Raw genomic sequence first — 14371 nt, 5'->3', positions numbered from 1 at the left:
TTATCCCCATTCCCTCCCTTTATTTTCCCACCCCACCCTCCCACTATCAATGTTTGACTTGGAACACACATTGGACATGCAAAACCTATATACCCTCCCCCAGGCAACTAATCATTCAAAAATTATTTTAAAAAATTAAGTTCTAATTCAATATATTCTATGTTTCTTTACCCACCCTATTATTCATTTTCCCTTCATTAATAATCCCATTATATATTATAATTCATATCAATTATAATTGAATAAATCATATAATATTTTGAAATCATTAAATATAACTAGTATGTTAATCCTTCAATAATACAATGTTTGTACACAGTTCAAATTCGTATATATTAAATATTCATTTAAATAATTAAATATATTTGTTGTTATTATTCAGAATTAAAATAAAATCATTATTAAACCATTTTTTTTTTTTTTTTTTTTAAATATCATCATTCATAGTAATATAAATAGATAACATATAATATATATCTTTAAGATTTTATACTTAATGTCTATATTATAGTGATTTCCTACTAGTTAATCAATTTTTCCCCTCAATAATATTAGCAGTAATAAATATAGAAACAATAATTCTATAAATAATTTATATCTATTATTAATATAATATATATAATAATATCCAGTATATTAATAATAGCTTAATTAAAATTTATCAATGTTTTAAAATTGGATGGAATAAAATTTATAAATAATTTAATTCATAACATCCAAAATATTTTAAAAATTGTCAAATCAAAGATTTTCAAATATTTTAAAATTAATTCATTTTGTTAATAGTCATTGTTTTCTTCTTTCTTTTTAACCATTTTTATATCTTGCATTTTTATTTCTTATCCTTAGATGAATCTTCTCTTTTTTTTTTTTCCAGGATCTTGAAAAACATTGTCTTTTTCTTCTTTTCTTTATCTTCTTATTTTTCATATTATCTTGTATTTTTTCCTTTTCTTCTTCAGTTGAGAATTGTCTTTTAATCAGTTTTTCATGTTAACATTGGTTCCTCTTGTGTCAAAAATTCTTTTAGTTTTGCTGGATCTTGAAAATAAATGGATTTATTCCCAGTAGACACCCTCATTGTAGATGGGTAATAGAGTCCATACAAGTATCCTTTTTCTTTTAACTGCTGTCTGAATGTGAGAAATTGTTTTCTTATATTTGCAGTATGTTTAGCAAAATCTGGAACCAGTATTAATTTAGACCCTTTATAGTTTAAGTTTTTATTTGCTTTTGCCAATTTTAAGATCTCCAATGCTTGTTGGTACCTTAATACTTTAAATATCAAGGGTCTAGGAGTTTCCTGGTTTACTGGTTTTCTTGTGGGGATTCTGTGTGCACGTTCTATTTCTAACGGCCATTTAGAGTTTAGTTGTAAAAGTTTAGGTAAAAGGTTTTCTAAAAACTGAATGGCATCTCCCCCTTCAAGATTTTCAGCTAATCCAAGTACTCTAATCTTCTTTCTCTTTCCTCGGTTTTCCATATCTACCAGATGATTTTTTAAGTTTGCCATTTCTTTTCTTTCCTGTTCATAGTTCTGTGTATTATTTTCCAGCTTTTCAATTCTCTCTTCAATTGTAGTCATCCGTTGTCTGTCAGCTTGAATCTCTTGTTTAAGGCTGAGCAGTTCTTCTTTTACTTCTGTAAGTTTACTGGCGTTGTCAGTTAACATTATTTTAATTTTGAAGAGTTCTGCCATAATATCTGTTTTCTCAGTGAAGTCTTCAGCTTCCAGCGGGATCGGCACACTCGACGGTGACACAGGAGTTACTTTCGATCTTTTCGCCGATATACCCGATGTGCACGGCTTTTCAGATTTTCCCTGTCTCGTCGCAGCCATTTCCGACGCTGTTTTTTAATATTATAAATTAGGGCGAGCGAAAGAAAACAGTTATTTTCTGTCAGTTTGTTGCCTGGGTTTGAAGAGCGCCGCGGTCAAGCTGCCATATTGTGCGCGCTCCAAGCCACGCCCCCAATCACGTTTAAAATTATGTATCACGTACCGTTTTAACAAAAGAGTACATTTTTACAATTTCTTGCTATACTTTCAGGCTAAGGGCCTCTTCTACTAAACCGCGTTAGTGGTTTTATCGTGGGGAGCCGTGCTGAATGACCCGCACTGCTCCCGACACTCATAAGAACTCTATGACCGTCGGGAGCAGCGCGGGCCATTCAGCGCAGCTCCCCACGCTAAAACCGCTAGCGCGGTTTAGTAGAAGAGGGGGTAATGCAATTAATTCTTAGCCTAATTCTTTATATAAGCCTATTGCTCATGTTATACCCTGCTGGATATAGTGTGGGCAAGTCCGGGTGTACATTCAGGGCAGGTTGCGTAACGTCCATGGAAATGATGCAATCTGGGCATGCTTGTACACAGGCTTGATGGATGTTGCCTGAAAAGGCTACATAGAAAAGCAGTTCACATACAGGGATAATCTTCATTATGTGTCTGTCATTTCAGGTGTATTTTGATGCTTCAAGGAAGAGAATGACACGGGGACAAATGTCTCCCCATCCCCTTGGGAACTCATTTTCCCATCTTGTCCAGGAGAGTTTTTTTCCTGTCCCAGCCCCATACCTGCAATCTCCATCCTCATCTGCACAAGCCTCAAACACTTTAAAATCAGAGTTTGAGGCTTATGTGGTTAAGGCAGAACTTACAGGAATGGGGCAGGGACTGGGACAGTGAGAAAACTAACGGGGATGGGGACAAATTTGTTCCCGTGTCATTCTCTACTTCAAGGCATAGTATTGTCTATGTAAATAGCTTAATTAGTAAGCCAGCTAATTATTAATTGCTATAGGACGATTTGTGACAGCAAAAATGTCTTGCCGATGTTGCAACAGCTGTGATACATTCTGCTACATTTGTGGCGAGCACACGCTTATGCCTCAAAGACGCAGCATGACTTGAATAGTTAAGAAAGCATGTGAGATGTACTTTGGTTGCAAGATTGGTGATCAAGACAAACCATGGGCTCCTCACATTTATTGTTCAAGATGTGCTGTCAATCTTAGGGCTTGACTCCGAGGTACTCAGAAGTCAACGTCAATTTGCTATCCCAATGACACGTAGAGAACAGAAGGATCACTTGACAGACTGTTACTTATGTCTGACAAATTTGTCTGGTTTCTCTGGTAAAAATAAGAAATCAATTGAATACCCCAATCTGCCTCCAGCCATGAGACCAGTGCCTCATGATGACAGTCTTCTGGTACCGAAGCCAACAGAGAAATGGAGCGTAGCCCTTTCAGGACCAAGGGACATATTTGTCCCATAACTTTAAAATCCTATAAATTTTGATTGGGATAGTCTACAGTTCTAAATTTGATATGTACGGATTCCATATGATACTGCCTTTATGTAAACAAACTGGTTCCGACATTCATTCATTAGCGTCGTTGCTAGATTGACGAGAAGATTCACTTGCCACACTGTCCATAAGCCAGAAGTGTGATTTTTTTAAATAAAAATAATGATATTTCACAAAAAAAATCAATTTTTTGGCATCTGCAAGCCCTTTTTAACCATAAAAATGTCGTCAAAACCACAAAAATTGGCCTACGATCCTTATGGTCCTGAAAGGGTTAAATGAAACCAGCAAAGAATCTGCATTGCACTAGCCAAGCACTGACAGTGACATTGATCCTGATTTTGAACCATGTACGTCTGGTGAGCCTCATCTTATAACACAGTCAGAATAAAATGACCTGGCCAGGGACTTAGGTTTGTCAAAAGAAAAAGCAGAATTATTGGGTTCAAGACTGCAGGGATGGTGTTTGCTTTCGCCAGGTATGAAAATGTGTTTTTTGAAGCCACCAAGATGATTTAACAAATTTCTTTGCACAGGTTGAAAACCTCTGTATCTGCACTGACATTGAAGGGAACTACAGGCCGGAAAGCTTGACTTCAGTTCCGGGCAAGATGGTAGAAGCACTGATAAGACAGCATCTTTGAGCAGATAGGAAAAAATGGACTAATGAATGCAAGCCAGCATGGCTTCTGCAAGGGAAGATCGTGCCAAACTAACTTACTGCACTTCTTTGAAGGGATAAACAGCCAGATGGACAAAGGGGAACCCATAGACATCATTTATCTTGACTTCCAAAAAGCCTTTGACAAGGTACCCTATGAGCGGCTACTTAGGAAACTGTGGAACCACGGGGTGGAAGGGGACGTATACAGATGGGTTAAACACTGATTGGCAGGAAGAAAGCAAAGGGTTGGAGTGAAGGGCCACTACTCTGACTGGAGGAGGGTCACGAGCAGTGTTCCACAGGGGTCAGTGCTCGGACCACTGCTGTTCAATGTATTTATAAATGACCTAGAAACAGGGACGAAGTGTGAAATTATAAAATTTGCGGCAGGGTTAAAACCGGAGGAATGTGAACATCTACAAAGGGACCTAAACAAACTGGAGGAGTGGGCAAATAAATGGCAAATGACCTTCAATATAGAGAAATGCAAGGTCATGCATATAAGGAAAAAGAACCCGATGTTCAGCTACAAAATGGGGGGATTAGTACTAGGGGAAGTAACCTTGAAAAGGACTTGGGTGTGCTGATGGATACAACAATGAAATCAACGGCACAATGTGCAGCAGCCTAAGAAAGCAATCAGAATATTGGGTATTACAACCAGGACGAAGGAAGTCATCATGCTGCTGTATTGTGCGATGGTGCGCCCACATCTGGAGTACTGTGTCCAATATTGGTCACCATACCTTAAGGACATGGTGATACTTGACAGTTCAGAGAAGAGTGACAAAAATGATAAGGTATGGAAAACCTTTCATACGCAGACAGGTTAGAAAGGCTGGGGCTCTTCTCCCTGGAGAAGCGGAGACTCAGGGGAGACATGATAGACTTTCAAAATCTTGAAAGGCATAGATAAGGTAGATAGGGACAGATTCTTCAGCCTATTGGGAACCACAAGAACAAGGGGGCACTCAGAGAAGTTAAGGGGACAGGTTTAGAACCAGTGCTAGGAAATTTTTTCACTCAGAGAGTGGTGGGCACCTGGAATGCGCTTCCAGAGGTTGTAATAGGACAAAGTACACTACAGAGTTTCAAAGAAGGATTGGATAAATTCCTGAAGGACACAGGGATTGAGGGTACAGATAGAGGTAGGGATAGGATTATGAAAGGGTATAGATAGAAGCATAAAGGGGAATAAAGGTTTTTAGACAAGGATCACCTTACAGGTCATGGACCTGATGGGCCGCCGCGGGAGAGGACCGATGAGCGCGATGGACCTCTGGTCTGACCCAGCGGAGGCAACTTCTTATGTTCTTATGTTCACAGCTTTGGTTTGTACACATGACCCACATGACTGACATCTTTTTACTGATTCGTCAGTGTTAAGCCTCAAGACTGTTTTGTTTCACAATGACAATGTCTACCCATTGATATCTATTGGCTACGCTGCACACATGAAAGAAACATATGAAAACATGAAACTGCTATTAAAGCATATCCAGGATACAAAGTACAACTGGAACATCTGCGGTGATCTTAAAGTAGTGGCTCTGCAGCTTGGATATACCAAGTATTGTTGTTTTATATGTGAATGGGATAGTTGTGCTAAGGTGTTGCATTAAATTCAAAAGAACTGGCCACTCAATAAGAATTTGGTTCCAGGACAGAAAAAATATGGTACATGAACCACTTGTTGATCTGACCAAGATATTTTTGCCTCCTCTTCACACAAACTTGGACTGATGAAAAATTTCGTAAAAGCGATAAACATGAAAGGCAAATGTTTTCCTTATCTAAGAAGATGTTTCCAAGAATAACTGACACCAAGATTAAGGAAGGCATTTTTGCCGGTCCACAGATCAGACACGTCATCAATGACGAGAGATTTGAAGATCTGTTAGTCGGGCCAGAGAAAATCACCTAGAAAGCATTCAAGGATATCACTGAGAATTTTCTTGGCAGTTACAGAGCTCTAAACTATATTCAACTGGTTGACAAACTTCTTCGAGCTTACAAAACTATAAAGTGCAACATGTTATTGAAGATGCACTTTCTACATCACACTTGGACTTCTTCCCCACAAATCTTGCTGCAGTCAGCGATGAACATGGTGAAAGATTTCACCAGCACATTGCCACTATGGAAAAAAGATATCAGGGCAACTGGAATCCATCAATGCTATTGTTGGATCTTGTATCGAGATGCACTAGACACTAAGGCCCTGATTCTCTAAAGTGCATCCCGATTTTAGGCGTCCTACAGCTGTCTAATCAGCCAATCGGGATGCACGTTTTTTTAAAAAAAAATGCTCCCCAGGCAAGCCTGGAGGCACCTCCGGGAGCCTAGGGAGACCCGCAAGATGCCTAAGCTCGTCTAAGGGCCATAGGCGGGCCTTAGGCTGAACCTAGGCGGCCCTACGCGTCTCCCTAGTAGAGGAGAAGCTTAAAATGTAAGCCAGCAAAATGCTGGCCTACATTGTAAGTAGACGCGGCCGCTATACTTATCGCGGCAAGGGATCTCTCTGCCGCTATAAGTATAGCGGGCCGCGGCCCCCTGACCAGGAGGGTGCCCAAACCCTCTGCCCGGAGACGCACCCCCCCCCCCCGACACTACCGACCGCACCCCCCGACATTACTGATCCCCCCCTCCCCCCCCCGACAATATCGATAGCTGGCAGGAGGGTGCCCAATCCCTCCTGCCCGAAGACGCACCCCCCCCGGCGCTAACCCACCCCCAAACCTCCACTCCACCAAACCTGTTCTTAGAAGGGTCTTGCACGTCTTGAGCCGGCAGGCACGCCTGGTCGAAATGAAGCGGACCCGCCCCTTCCCGGCCCATCCCGCCGAAGCCTAAGGCCTGATTGGCCCAGGCTCTAGAAGCCTGGACCAATCAGGCCTTAGGCATAGCGGGTCCGCCCATCCCCACTAAGTCTAAGGTCTGATTGGCCAATCAGGCCTTAGATTAAGTGGGGATGGGCGGACCCGCTATGCCTAAGGCCTGATTGGTCCAGGCTTCTAGAGCCTGGGCCAATCAGGCCTTAGGCTTCGGCGGGATGGGCCGGGAAGGGGCGGGCCCGCTTCATTTCGACCAGGCGTGCCTGCCGGCTCAAGACGTGCAAGACCCTTCTAAGAACAGGTTTGGTGGAGTGGAGGTTTGGGGGGGTTAGCGCCGGGGGGGTGCGTCTTCGGGCAGGAGGGATTGGGCACCCTCCTGCCAGCTATTGATATTGTCGGGGGGGAGGGGGGGATCGGTAATGTCGGGGGGTGCGGTCGGTAGTGTCGGGGGGGTGCGTCTCTTGGCAGAGGGTTTGGTCACCCTCCTGGTCAGGGGGCCGCGGCCCGCTATACTTATAGCGGCAGAGAGATCCCTTGCCGCGATAAGTGTAGCGGGCTGTTTCTAATCTAATCCGTTTCTCTAACCCGCGTCTGTAACATGGACGCCGGTTACAGAATCGGGGTTTAGTTTAGGCCGATTCTGAATAGGACGCCTCTCCCGGGCGTCCTATTCAGAATCAGGGCTTAGGTGTCTTGCGTGCCTCACCTTCAATATAGGCGGCCTGCCTGGGGAGCATTTTTTTAAAAAAACGTGCATCCCGATTGGCTGATTAGACAGCTGTAGGACGCCTACAGCTGCCTAAAATCGGGACGTACTTTTAGAGAATCAGGCCCTAAGTACAAACGAAAATCAGTAGGAAAACACTTTTAGCCACGGTGAACTATTGTAGCATATCAGAATCTGCGCATTAAACATGTTATAGTCCCTTAAAGATACCATCGTGCTTTTTAAAATTCCTATGTGATACAGTCAGTGGGAAATTATATTTGTGTTTATTTTAAAGGGGTCTATCATAATCACCAGTTGCCTGAAATCGCACATTCAGTAGGTGCTATTCCCTTCACATTCCTTTGGACAAGTTACTTTGTCTGCCATTGCCTCAAGTACCTACTTTATACTGTAAACTCTCAGGGACAGGAACATATTGAACCTGAATACTTATCCCAAATGTACAGCACCACATACATGCAGTAGTACTATAAAATGATAAGCATTATTGAACAGGAGTAACTAAAGAAGAGGATCCATATTTGAGGAACAAATCAATGGAAGGAGATGTAAGGAGATGACCCAGGTAAACTGTCATATTTTGCATTTTTCTATTTTTGTTTACAATATATTGAACTGTTAAATTAATTTATATTTTTATGCTATCACTGAGGTGACTGGGGTTTTTTCTTTGGGGCTGCACTGAGAGGAGAGCGACTGAAGATACAACAGATGCTCACCTCACTCCTCAAGACCCATAACAAACATCTGTTGCCTTCAAGAGCTGCACTAAACCCTAGCCCCCAGAAGTCTGCTGTACATGCCTTGATGTTCACCTACTTCAGCCTATGAGCCAAGTACTTAAATACCCTGTGATGATGACTTGAATAGGGAAAATTGATTTTTCTCTCCTATGGGGCGGTTTCAAGAATCAAAATGACTGAGGATCACTTTGAGATCACTGGCCTATCATCACAGCAATAGACATTAAAGCCAGCTTTAAGCTGGAATAACTGATAATCAGGTAGGTTCAGATTCTCTCCTTCTGCATGTTTGGGCAGAAGCCAAATGCCTGAAAGCACTGTAGACATTATTTGAAATGCTGGCTTCTTTCTCAGCCAGGGTAAGAGATAATCAAAGGGAAACTGAAAGATGAAATATTTCTTAAGAAAGATGTTCCACGAAAACAAACTGCAGGCAATGTGATCCAGCAGGGCTGTCAAGCTGAAGAAAGCAATGAATAAAGAAAAGACAACCTGAAAAATTGCCGGAAAGCTTCACTGGTGTGACTAAGAGGTAGAAAACAAAAAACGGACTAGGAAACATTTTTTAAACTGTCACAAAGAAAAAGGGATCCAAAAATGGCAGTAGCAGCAGTTCAGTGGTGGACACTTTTCTCCTCCTCCAACGGTTCAAGAAGAAAACTAAAGAGCAACTGGTCCAGCAGGAAGTGGAAAATTTTCAAATATGCTGAAAAGTTTTCTGGTGAAGTGCTAGTAGAGTCCTCATACTCCACACTGATCCATTAACCCAATGGCATAGCTCACCAAGCTGCTCATCAGAGAATCCAGTTTTCTCCAGGACCAAAATGGTGATAGGACCAGATCACTGTATCAACAAGTGGGGAAAGCATGCACAACATGGCTAATGGAATCCCTCTGTATGAGCCCACAATTATTTTGGGAGGCCTGTGAAAACCACCCCCTTTGTCCTGTATCTCTTTTCCTCTCTTCCACCCCTGGATCAGTATGTGACCCAGCAACTCCCCTTCCCTGGTGTGCCTTACCAAGTTCATGAATCGCAGCAGCAGAATACATCTGCTGCCTGAGCTGGTCTCTGCAGGCTCCCCTCTACTGTGTCCCGCCAGAGGAAACAGGAAGTGACATCAGTGAGGGCAGAACACAGCTGAGGGAAGTCTGCAGAGACCAATGCAGGCAGCAGATATGTACTGCTGCTGCCGCTCACGAACTTGGTGATAAAATGGGGAGGGCGTTGCTGGGCTGCAGACTGATCTAGGGAAGAGGAAGTGGGGGGGGGGACCCTTGTGGTCACACCGGAAGTGTGTTGAGAGGCCAGAAAAGGTGGGCCTGAGCCAAGAGTGGGTGAATCTGTGCCCACCCAGGCCAACCTGTAGCTATGCCACTGGTATGTGCAGATGGGGGAGAGTGTGGTGCAGTGGTTAAAGCTATAGCCTCAGCTCCCTGAGGTTGTGGGTTCAAGCCCAGGTTGCAACTTGTGACTCTGGGCAAGTCACTTAATCCTCTACTGCCCCAGGTACATTAGATAGATTTTGAGCCTACAGGGAAAAATGCTTAAATACCTGAATAAATCCATGTAAACCGTTCAGAGCTCCCTTGGGAAAACGGTCTAGAAAAGTTAATGAATGTATCTCTGTTTTGTATGTTTATCTGTATATGTGTTTATGTAGGTCTGTGCATGAATATCTAGGTGTGTGTGTCTGTAGCTATATCTGTGTCAGCTTTCTGTGGAACTGTGATCAGGAGAGGAGAAAGATGGGCAGTTAGAAAAATATAGTTCTTTCAGGGTCACTCAAGGCATGAACCAAGTAAGGTGCTGGCTCAGGGTGCCAATGCTCAAAGGAGCTGAAAGCCAGACTCACTGGCTCAGTCTTGAAAGCAGCAAGAGTTTCTTTTTTACTGCTGTGCTCTTTTCTCTGTGTGACCACCAGCACCACCACAGGTTTAAACTTGAGAACAGATACTTTCTGTTCTCGCGTTTAAACCTCAAATGTTGCTGGGGTTTCAACTGTGGAGAGCACAATGGTGAAAGCAAAGCAACATGCACTCTTTATTATAAAACAAGCAGGCAGAGCTAGGGTCAGTAGCATGGAATGTTTCTATTTGGGTTTCTGCCAAGTACTTGTGACCTGGATGGGCCACTGTTGGAAACAGGATACTGTACTAGATGGACTTTTGTTCTGAGCCAGTATGGCTATTCTTAAGTTCTTAGAGCTGATGCCAGTGGAGGGGTGGGGAGAGAGCTAATGCCAGTGGGTGGGGTGGGGGGGGGGGGATGGAAGCTGATGCCAGCAGAAGAGTGGACATTGAGGCACCAATGTACGTTTGGGGAGGGGGACTACTGAAACAGTTAACTCAGGGAGCCATAACTTCTTTAGCCAGCACTGAAGATGCAACTACCAGAACTCCTTCCCCCATAGAAATATATTTGGACTTTTTTTTTGAGTGGGGGGAGGGAAGGGAGAGGGGCTTCGTTTTTCTTCCACCCCCTACCATGTAAAGAAAAGTCACTTGTACAATACAAGATACTCACCTTCTCCATTCCATGGACTAGAGCAGCTTTCCAGTGCTCCACACCCATAGCCTTTCCATTGGCTCCATTCTACCCATGGTCTCTGCTGCTAATGAAAGCAGACAGGGTAGCCTTACTCACACAGGGGGAAGGTTTAGAGCTGCGTTGGAGGGATGACTTATTTCTCTGGAACCCCAGGTCTGATCTGGCCCATCTTTGAACCTGATATGTCTGTACTGGGTTCTCCCACATGCCAAATTTCATGCTATTCTGCTAAATTTTAAGAACATAAGAAGTTGCCTCCGCTGAGACAGACCAGAGGCCCATCTTGCCCAGCGGTCCGCTCCCGCGGCGACCCATCAGGCTTATTGCCTGAACAGTGGTCCCCGACTAATTTTGTAACTTACCTCTAATCCTATCCCTATAACCTACCTCTACTCCTATCTGTACCCCTCAATCCCTTTGTCCTCCAGGTACCTATCCAAACCTTCTTTGAAGCCCTGTAGTTAGTTTGTTTCTAGACAGACATTCTAAGTGCTTTTATCAAGTTTATAAGGTTTAACAACTTTGATAGACTGCAAAGCAGTTGACATCATAAAAACAAACATATAAGATCGTCATACTACTTGCAAGTTAAGACTGGACCAGTTTCCCTGAAAACACATCAACAAATGTCACACTAGGCTCTGCTCAAGGCCTGCCAAGGCAGAGCTTCTCCTACCTGTCTGAAGAATTCCTCCATAAGAGCTTTGGTCCAACGGCTGTGCACTTTCCACTGTTTGGTGGGGTGGCTGATGTCCGCTGCATGCAACAGGAGGGAGAGGGCTTTGGACTTATCAATCCTGCCAAAGGAAGGAGGAAAATGTGTGATACAGAACACATGCATTGCAGGATGATTGTCAGAGCTAAGGTGCAGTCTATCAGGAAGATGGGCCACAGCAAAGTTTATACGAGGTCTGTTCAAAAAGTTCCAGGACTGATTTTATAAAAAAATTATTAAACGATCTTACAACTTATTCCATTGGCTCCCCTTCAAAGTACTCCCCTTCCCTACGCATACACCTTTCCCAACATTGTCTTCACTTCTGGAAACGGTCCTTAAACACATCTTCAGGAATGACCAAAAGTTGTTGCGTTGAATTTTGCTTTAAGTCTTCAATGGTGTTGAATCACTCTCCTTTCAGTGTGGATTTAAGTTTAGGAAACAAGAAGTCAGCAGAGGCAAAGTCAGGAGAGTAAGGTGGCTGGGGAAGAACTGTATTGCATTTTTTGCACAAAATTCATGAATTTTGATGCATTCGAAACACCTTCCATGACTGATTGTCCAGCCTTCTTTCTATGTGAACCGCCTAGAAGTCAGTTTGACTATGGCGGTATAGAAGAATAAAGTTATTATTATTATTATTCATGACAGGTTCTCCATAAGCCACTTTCAACATTTCATAAGTTTCTGTAGCGATCTTAACCAATTTAAAACAGAACTTCACACTCTAGCGCTGCTCAAGGAGGTCACCCATGATGAAAAATAGCCAATCACGAAAACATGCTTTCACAAAAACTGTTGTAGCTCGGAGACGAAAACAGATATCAACAAACGGGGAAAAAAAGGAGGTTACTCTTGAGGTTTGAAGCTACTCAACGCTGCCTAGCACATCTCAAAAGAACTTCCCATTGGCGCACAATTCAAACTATCTTGGAATTTTTTGAACAGACCTCATAAAGGAAGCAGACATTCAGGCAGATAGACAATTAATCAAAAGTCTTCTACAGCAGACCCTTCCACAAATGCTGTCACTATGATTGCATACGTAATGACAGTGTGAGATCAAACGGCCTACAGCACTGCCATCGGAAAATGCTGATGTAGCGAAAGCATTAGTTATTTTATGGTCTGCTCACCAAACATTAGGCAAGTCAGCAAGGGCAGTAGCTTCTTAGGGGAAGCACAGCAGCTGCAGTCATAGCAAAAGGTCAGGTTCTAAAATCACATAAACTGACAAAACCATCACCACAACCTTTAAACTGCATCTTTCCAGAATGTTTGTGTAATGATCATAATTATTGAGTTTAATTATCAAAATCTTGGTGTGTGTGTGTGTGTGTGGGAGGGGGGGAGAAGGTGCAGCTGCAGGCTAGAGCTGAAGTTAATCGAGGAGGGTTTAAGGATGAAGGTTCGTTTAGGTTGCCCAGCACCCTTGCACCAGCTGTGACCATTCACTCCACTTCTCCCACTCCGACAAAGAAAGGTTCTCTCTAAGCCTTTACTCTATTCACCTATGCTGCCTTAAATTCAGAAAATCTCTCTTCTGGTTCCTTCTCTCTGCCCCACCTTTTTCTGTGTCTATGAAGTGTGGTCTGTGCTACTCACGTCTCCAGTTGTTGAACTGATGACCTCATAGTCTTCACCTGCTGGAAATGACACGACATATCTGTGGCCAGTACCATTTCAATCACAAGAGACCGCAGCTCTCTACCCCAGAGGGAAAAAAAACATGGTCAGTAACAGTAACAGTTCTAGCAAAGTAATTCTGATAGTGTACTCTATTAACTGGATGAATGTGAAGTTCTACTATTACAAATAGCCTCAGGCACAATTCTAAATGAGAGCTTGTGAAGTTGAGCATGTCAAGTGCTCTCTGTAGTGGTGGGAAGAGAGAACTGCATCTCAGATACTCAGTGGGATTTCTCATTAGCACATAGTCTTTACTGAATCTGTTCATTAGGACTAATATATAATCCATGAGGTCTTATCATAGTACCTATAGGGGGACCCCTGAGGAAGACAGTATTGTCGAAACATGGACTGTGTTGGGTCCATAGTTCCTAGTGGATTACTAAGTTGAACTTTTAATAAAGCCTACATCTGGAACATCAACTCTCCAGAGTCTTATGTTTCTGTTGTACCCTTGACATACACCAGAGCTTAAAATAATGAAACAGGAATGTATACAATTATAGATGGCACGGTGAAAGGGACAAGTCGATAAGATAAAAACAGAATAGAGAAAATTAATTTATATAAGCAGCAGATTCAGATTTTTTTTTTTAAAGATGATTTTTTTCACAGAAAATAAAGGAATGTGGTACATCATCAAAATAATTATTTTGAGTGGTGAATCATTTGACTTCTACTGAGGTCAATTCATCAAATGTAGAGATTTCCCAACAGGATATAGCTAACCATTTTCAGCAAAAGATAGTGAATATTATAAGTAAACTAGACAAAGAAATTACGTCCTTAGGCAATATTGTAGATGAAGTTGTGGAAAGAGATTATAAAGTAGCTCAAGGAAGTCCGTTGATCGTTTTTGGATATTTCCTGAGGTTTGACATAAACTTGATGGGAAGATTGGTTAGGAAGTTTGCAAAAGGCTCTTGTTGGCTGGATCCTATTCCAGACAAATTATTAAAATCTATGCCTTCAAAGTTCCTATCTATTCTTATTCAGTTGTTTAACTCTGTACTATCAAATGGAATCATGTCTGATTGTTTAGGATATATTGGCCTTATTCCATTGTTAAAGGGTTCTGGTGTTGACCCTAAAAATTGTGCCAATTATAGACCAGTGGATAATATTTAG

The 14371-nt window shown here is 42.4% G+C and overlaps 1 protein-coding gene across 4 annotated transcripts in view; it reads right to left on the bottom strand.

The window, feature by feature from the left end:
• The window catches only part of PDE1B (phosphodiesterase 1B), a 657058-nt gene that overhangs the window by 73504 nt on the left and 569183 nt on the right, over nucleotides 1–14371 (bottom strand). For all 4 annotated transcript variants that reach the window (XM_033937713.1, XM_033937714.1, XM_033937715.1 and 1 more), the window contains 2 exons: nucleotides 13160–13261; nucleotides 11513–11633 (listed from right to left, as the gene is read on the bottom strand). In XM_033937713.1, coding sequence (XP_033793604.1) covers nucleotides 11513–11633; nucleotides 13160–13261 — 223 coding nt within the window. The remainder of the gene's footprint in view (nucleotides 1–11512; nucleotides 11634–13159; nucleotides 13262–14371) is intronic.

Source organism: Geotrypetes seraphini, chromosome 3 (genome assembly GCF_902459505.1).
Source record: "Geotrypetes seraphini chromosome 3, aGeoSer1.1, whole genome shotgun sequence".
NCBI lineage: Eukaryota > Metazoa > Chordata > Amphibia > Gymnophiona > Dermophiidae > Geotrypetes > Geotrypetes seraphini.
The sequence above is the reverse complement of the archived record's forward strand: the minus strand, read 5'-3'. Positions and strand labels throughout refer to the sequence as shown.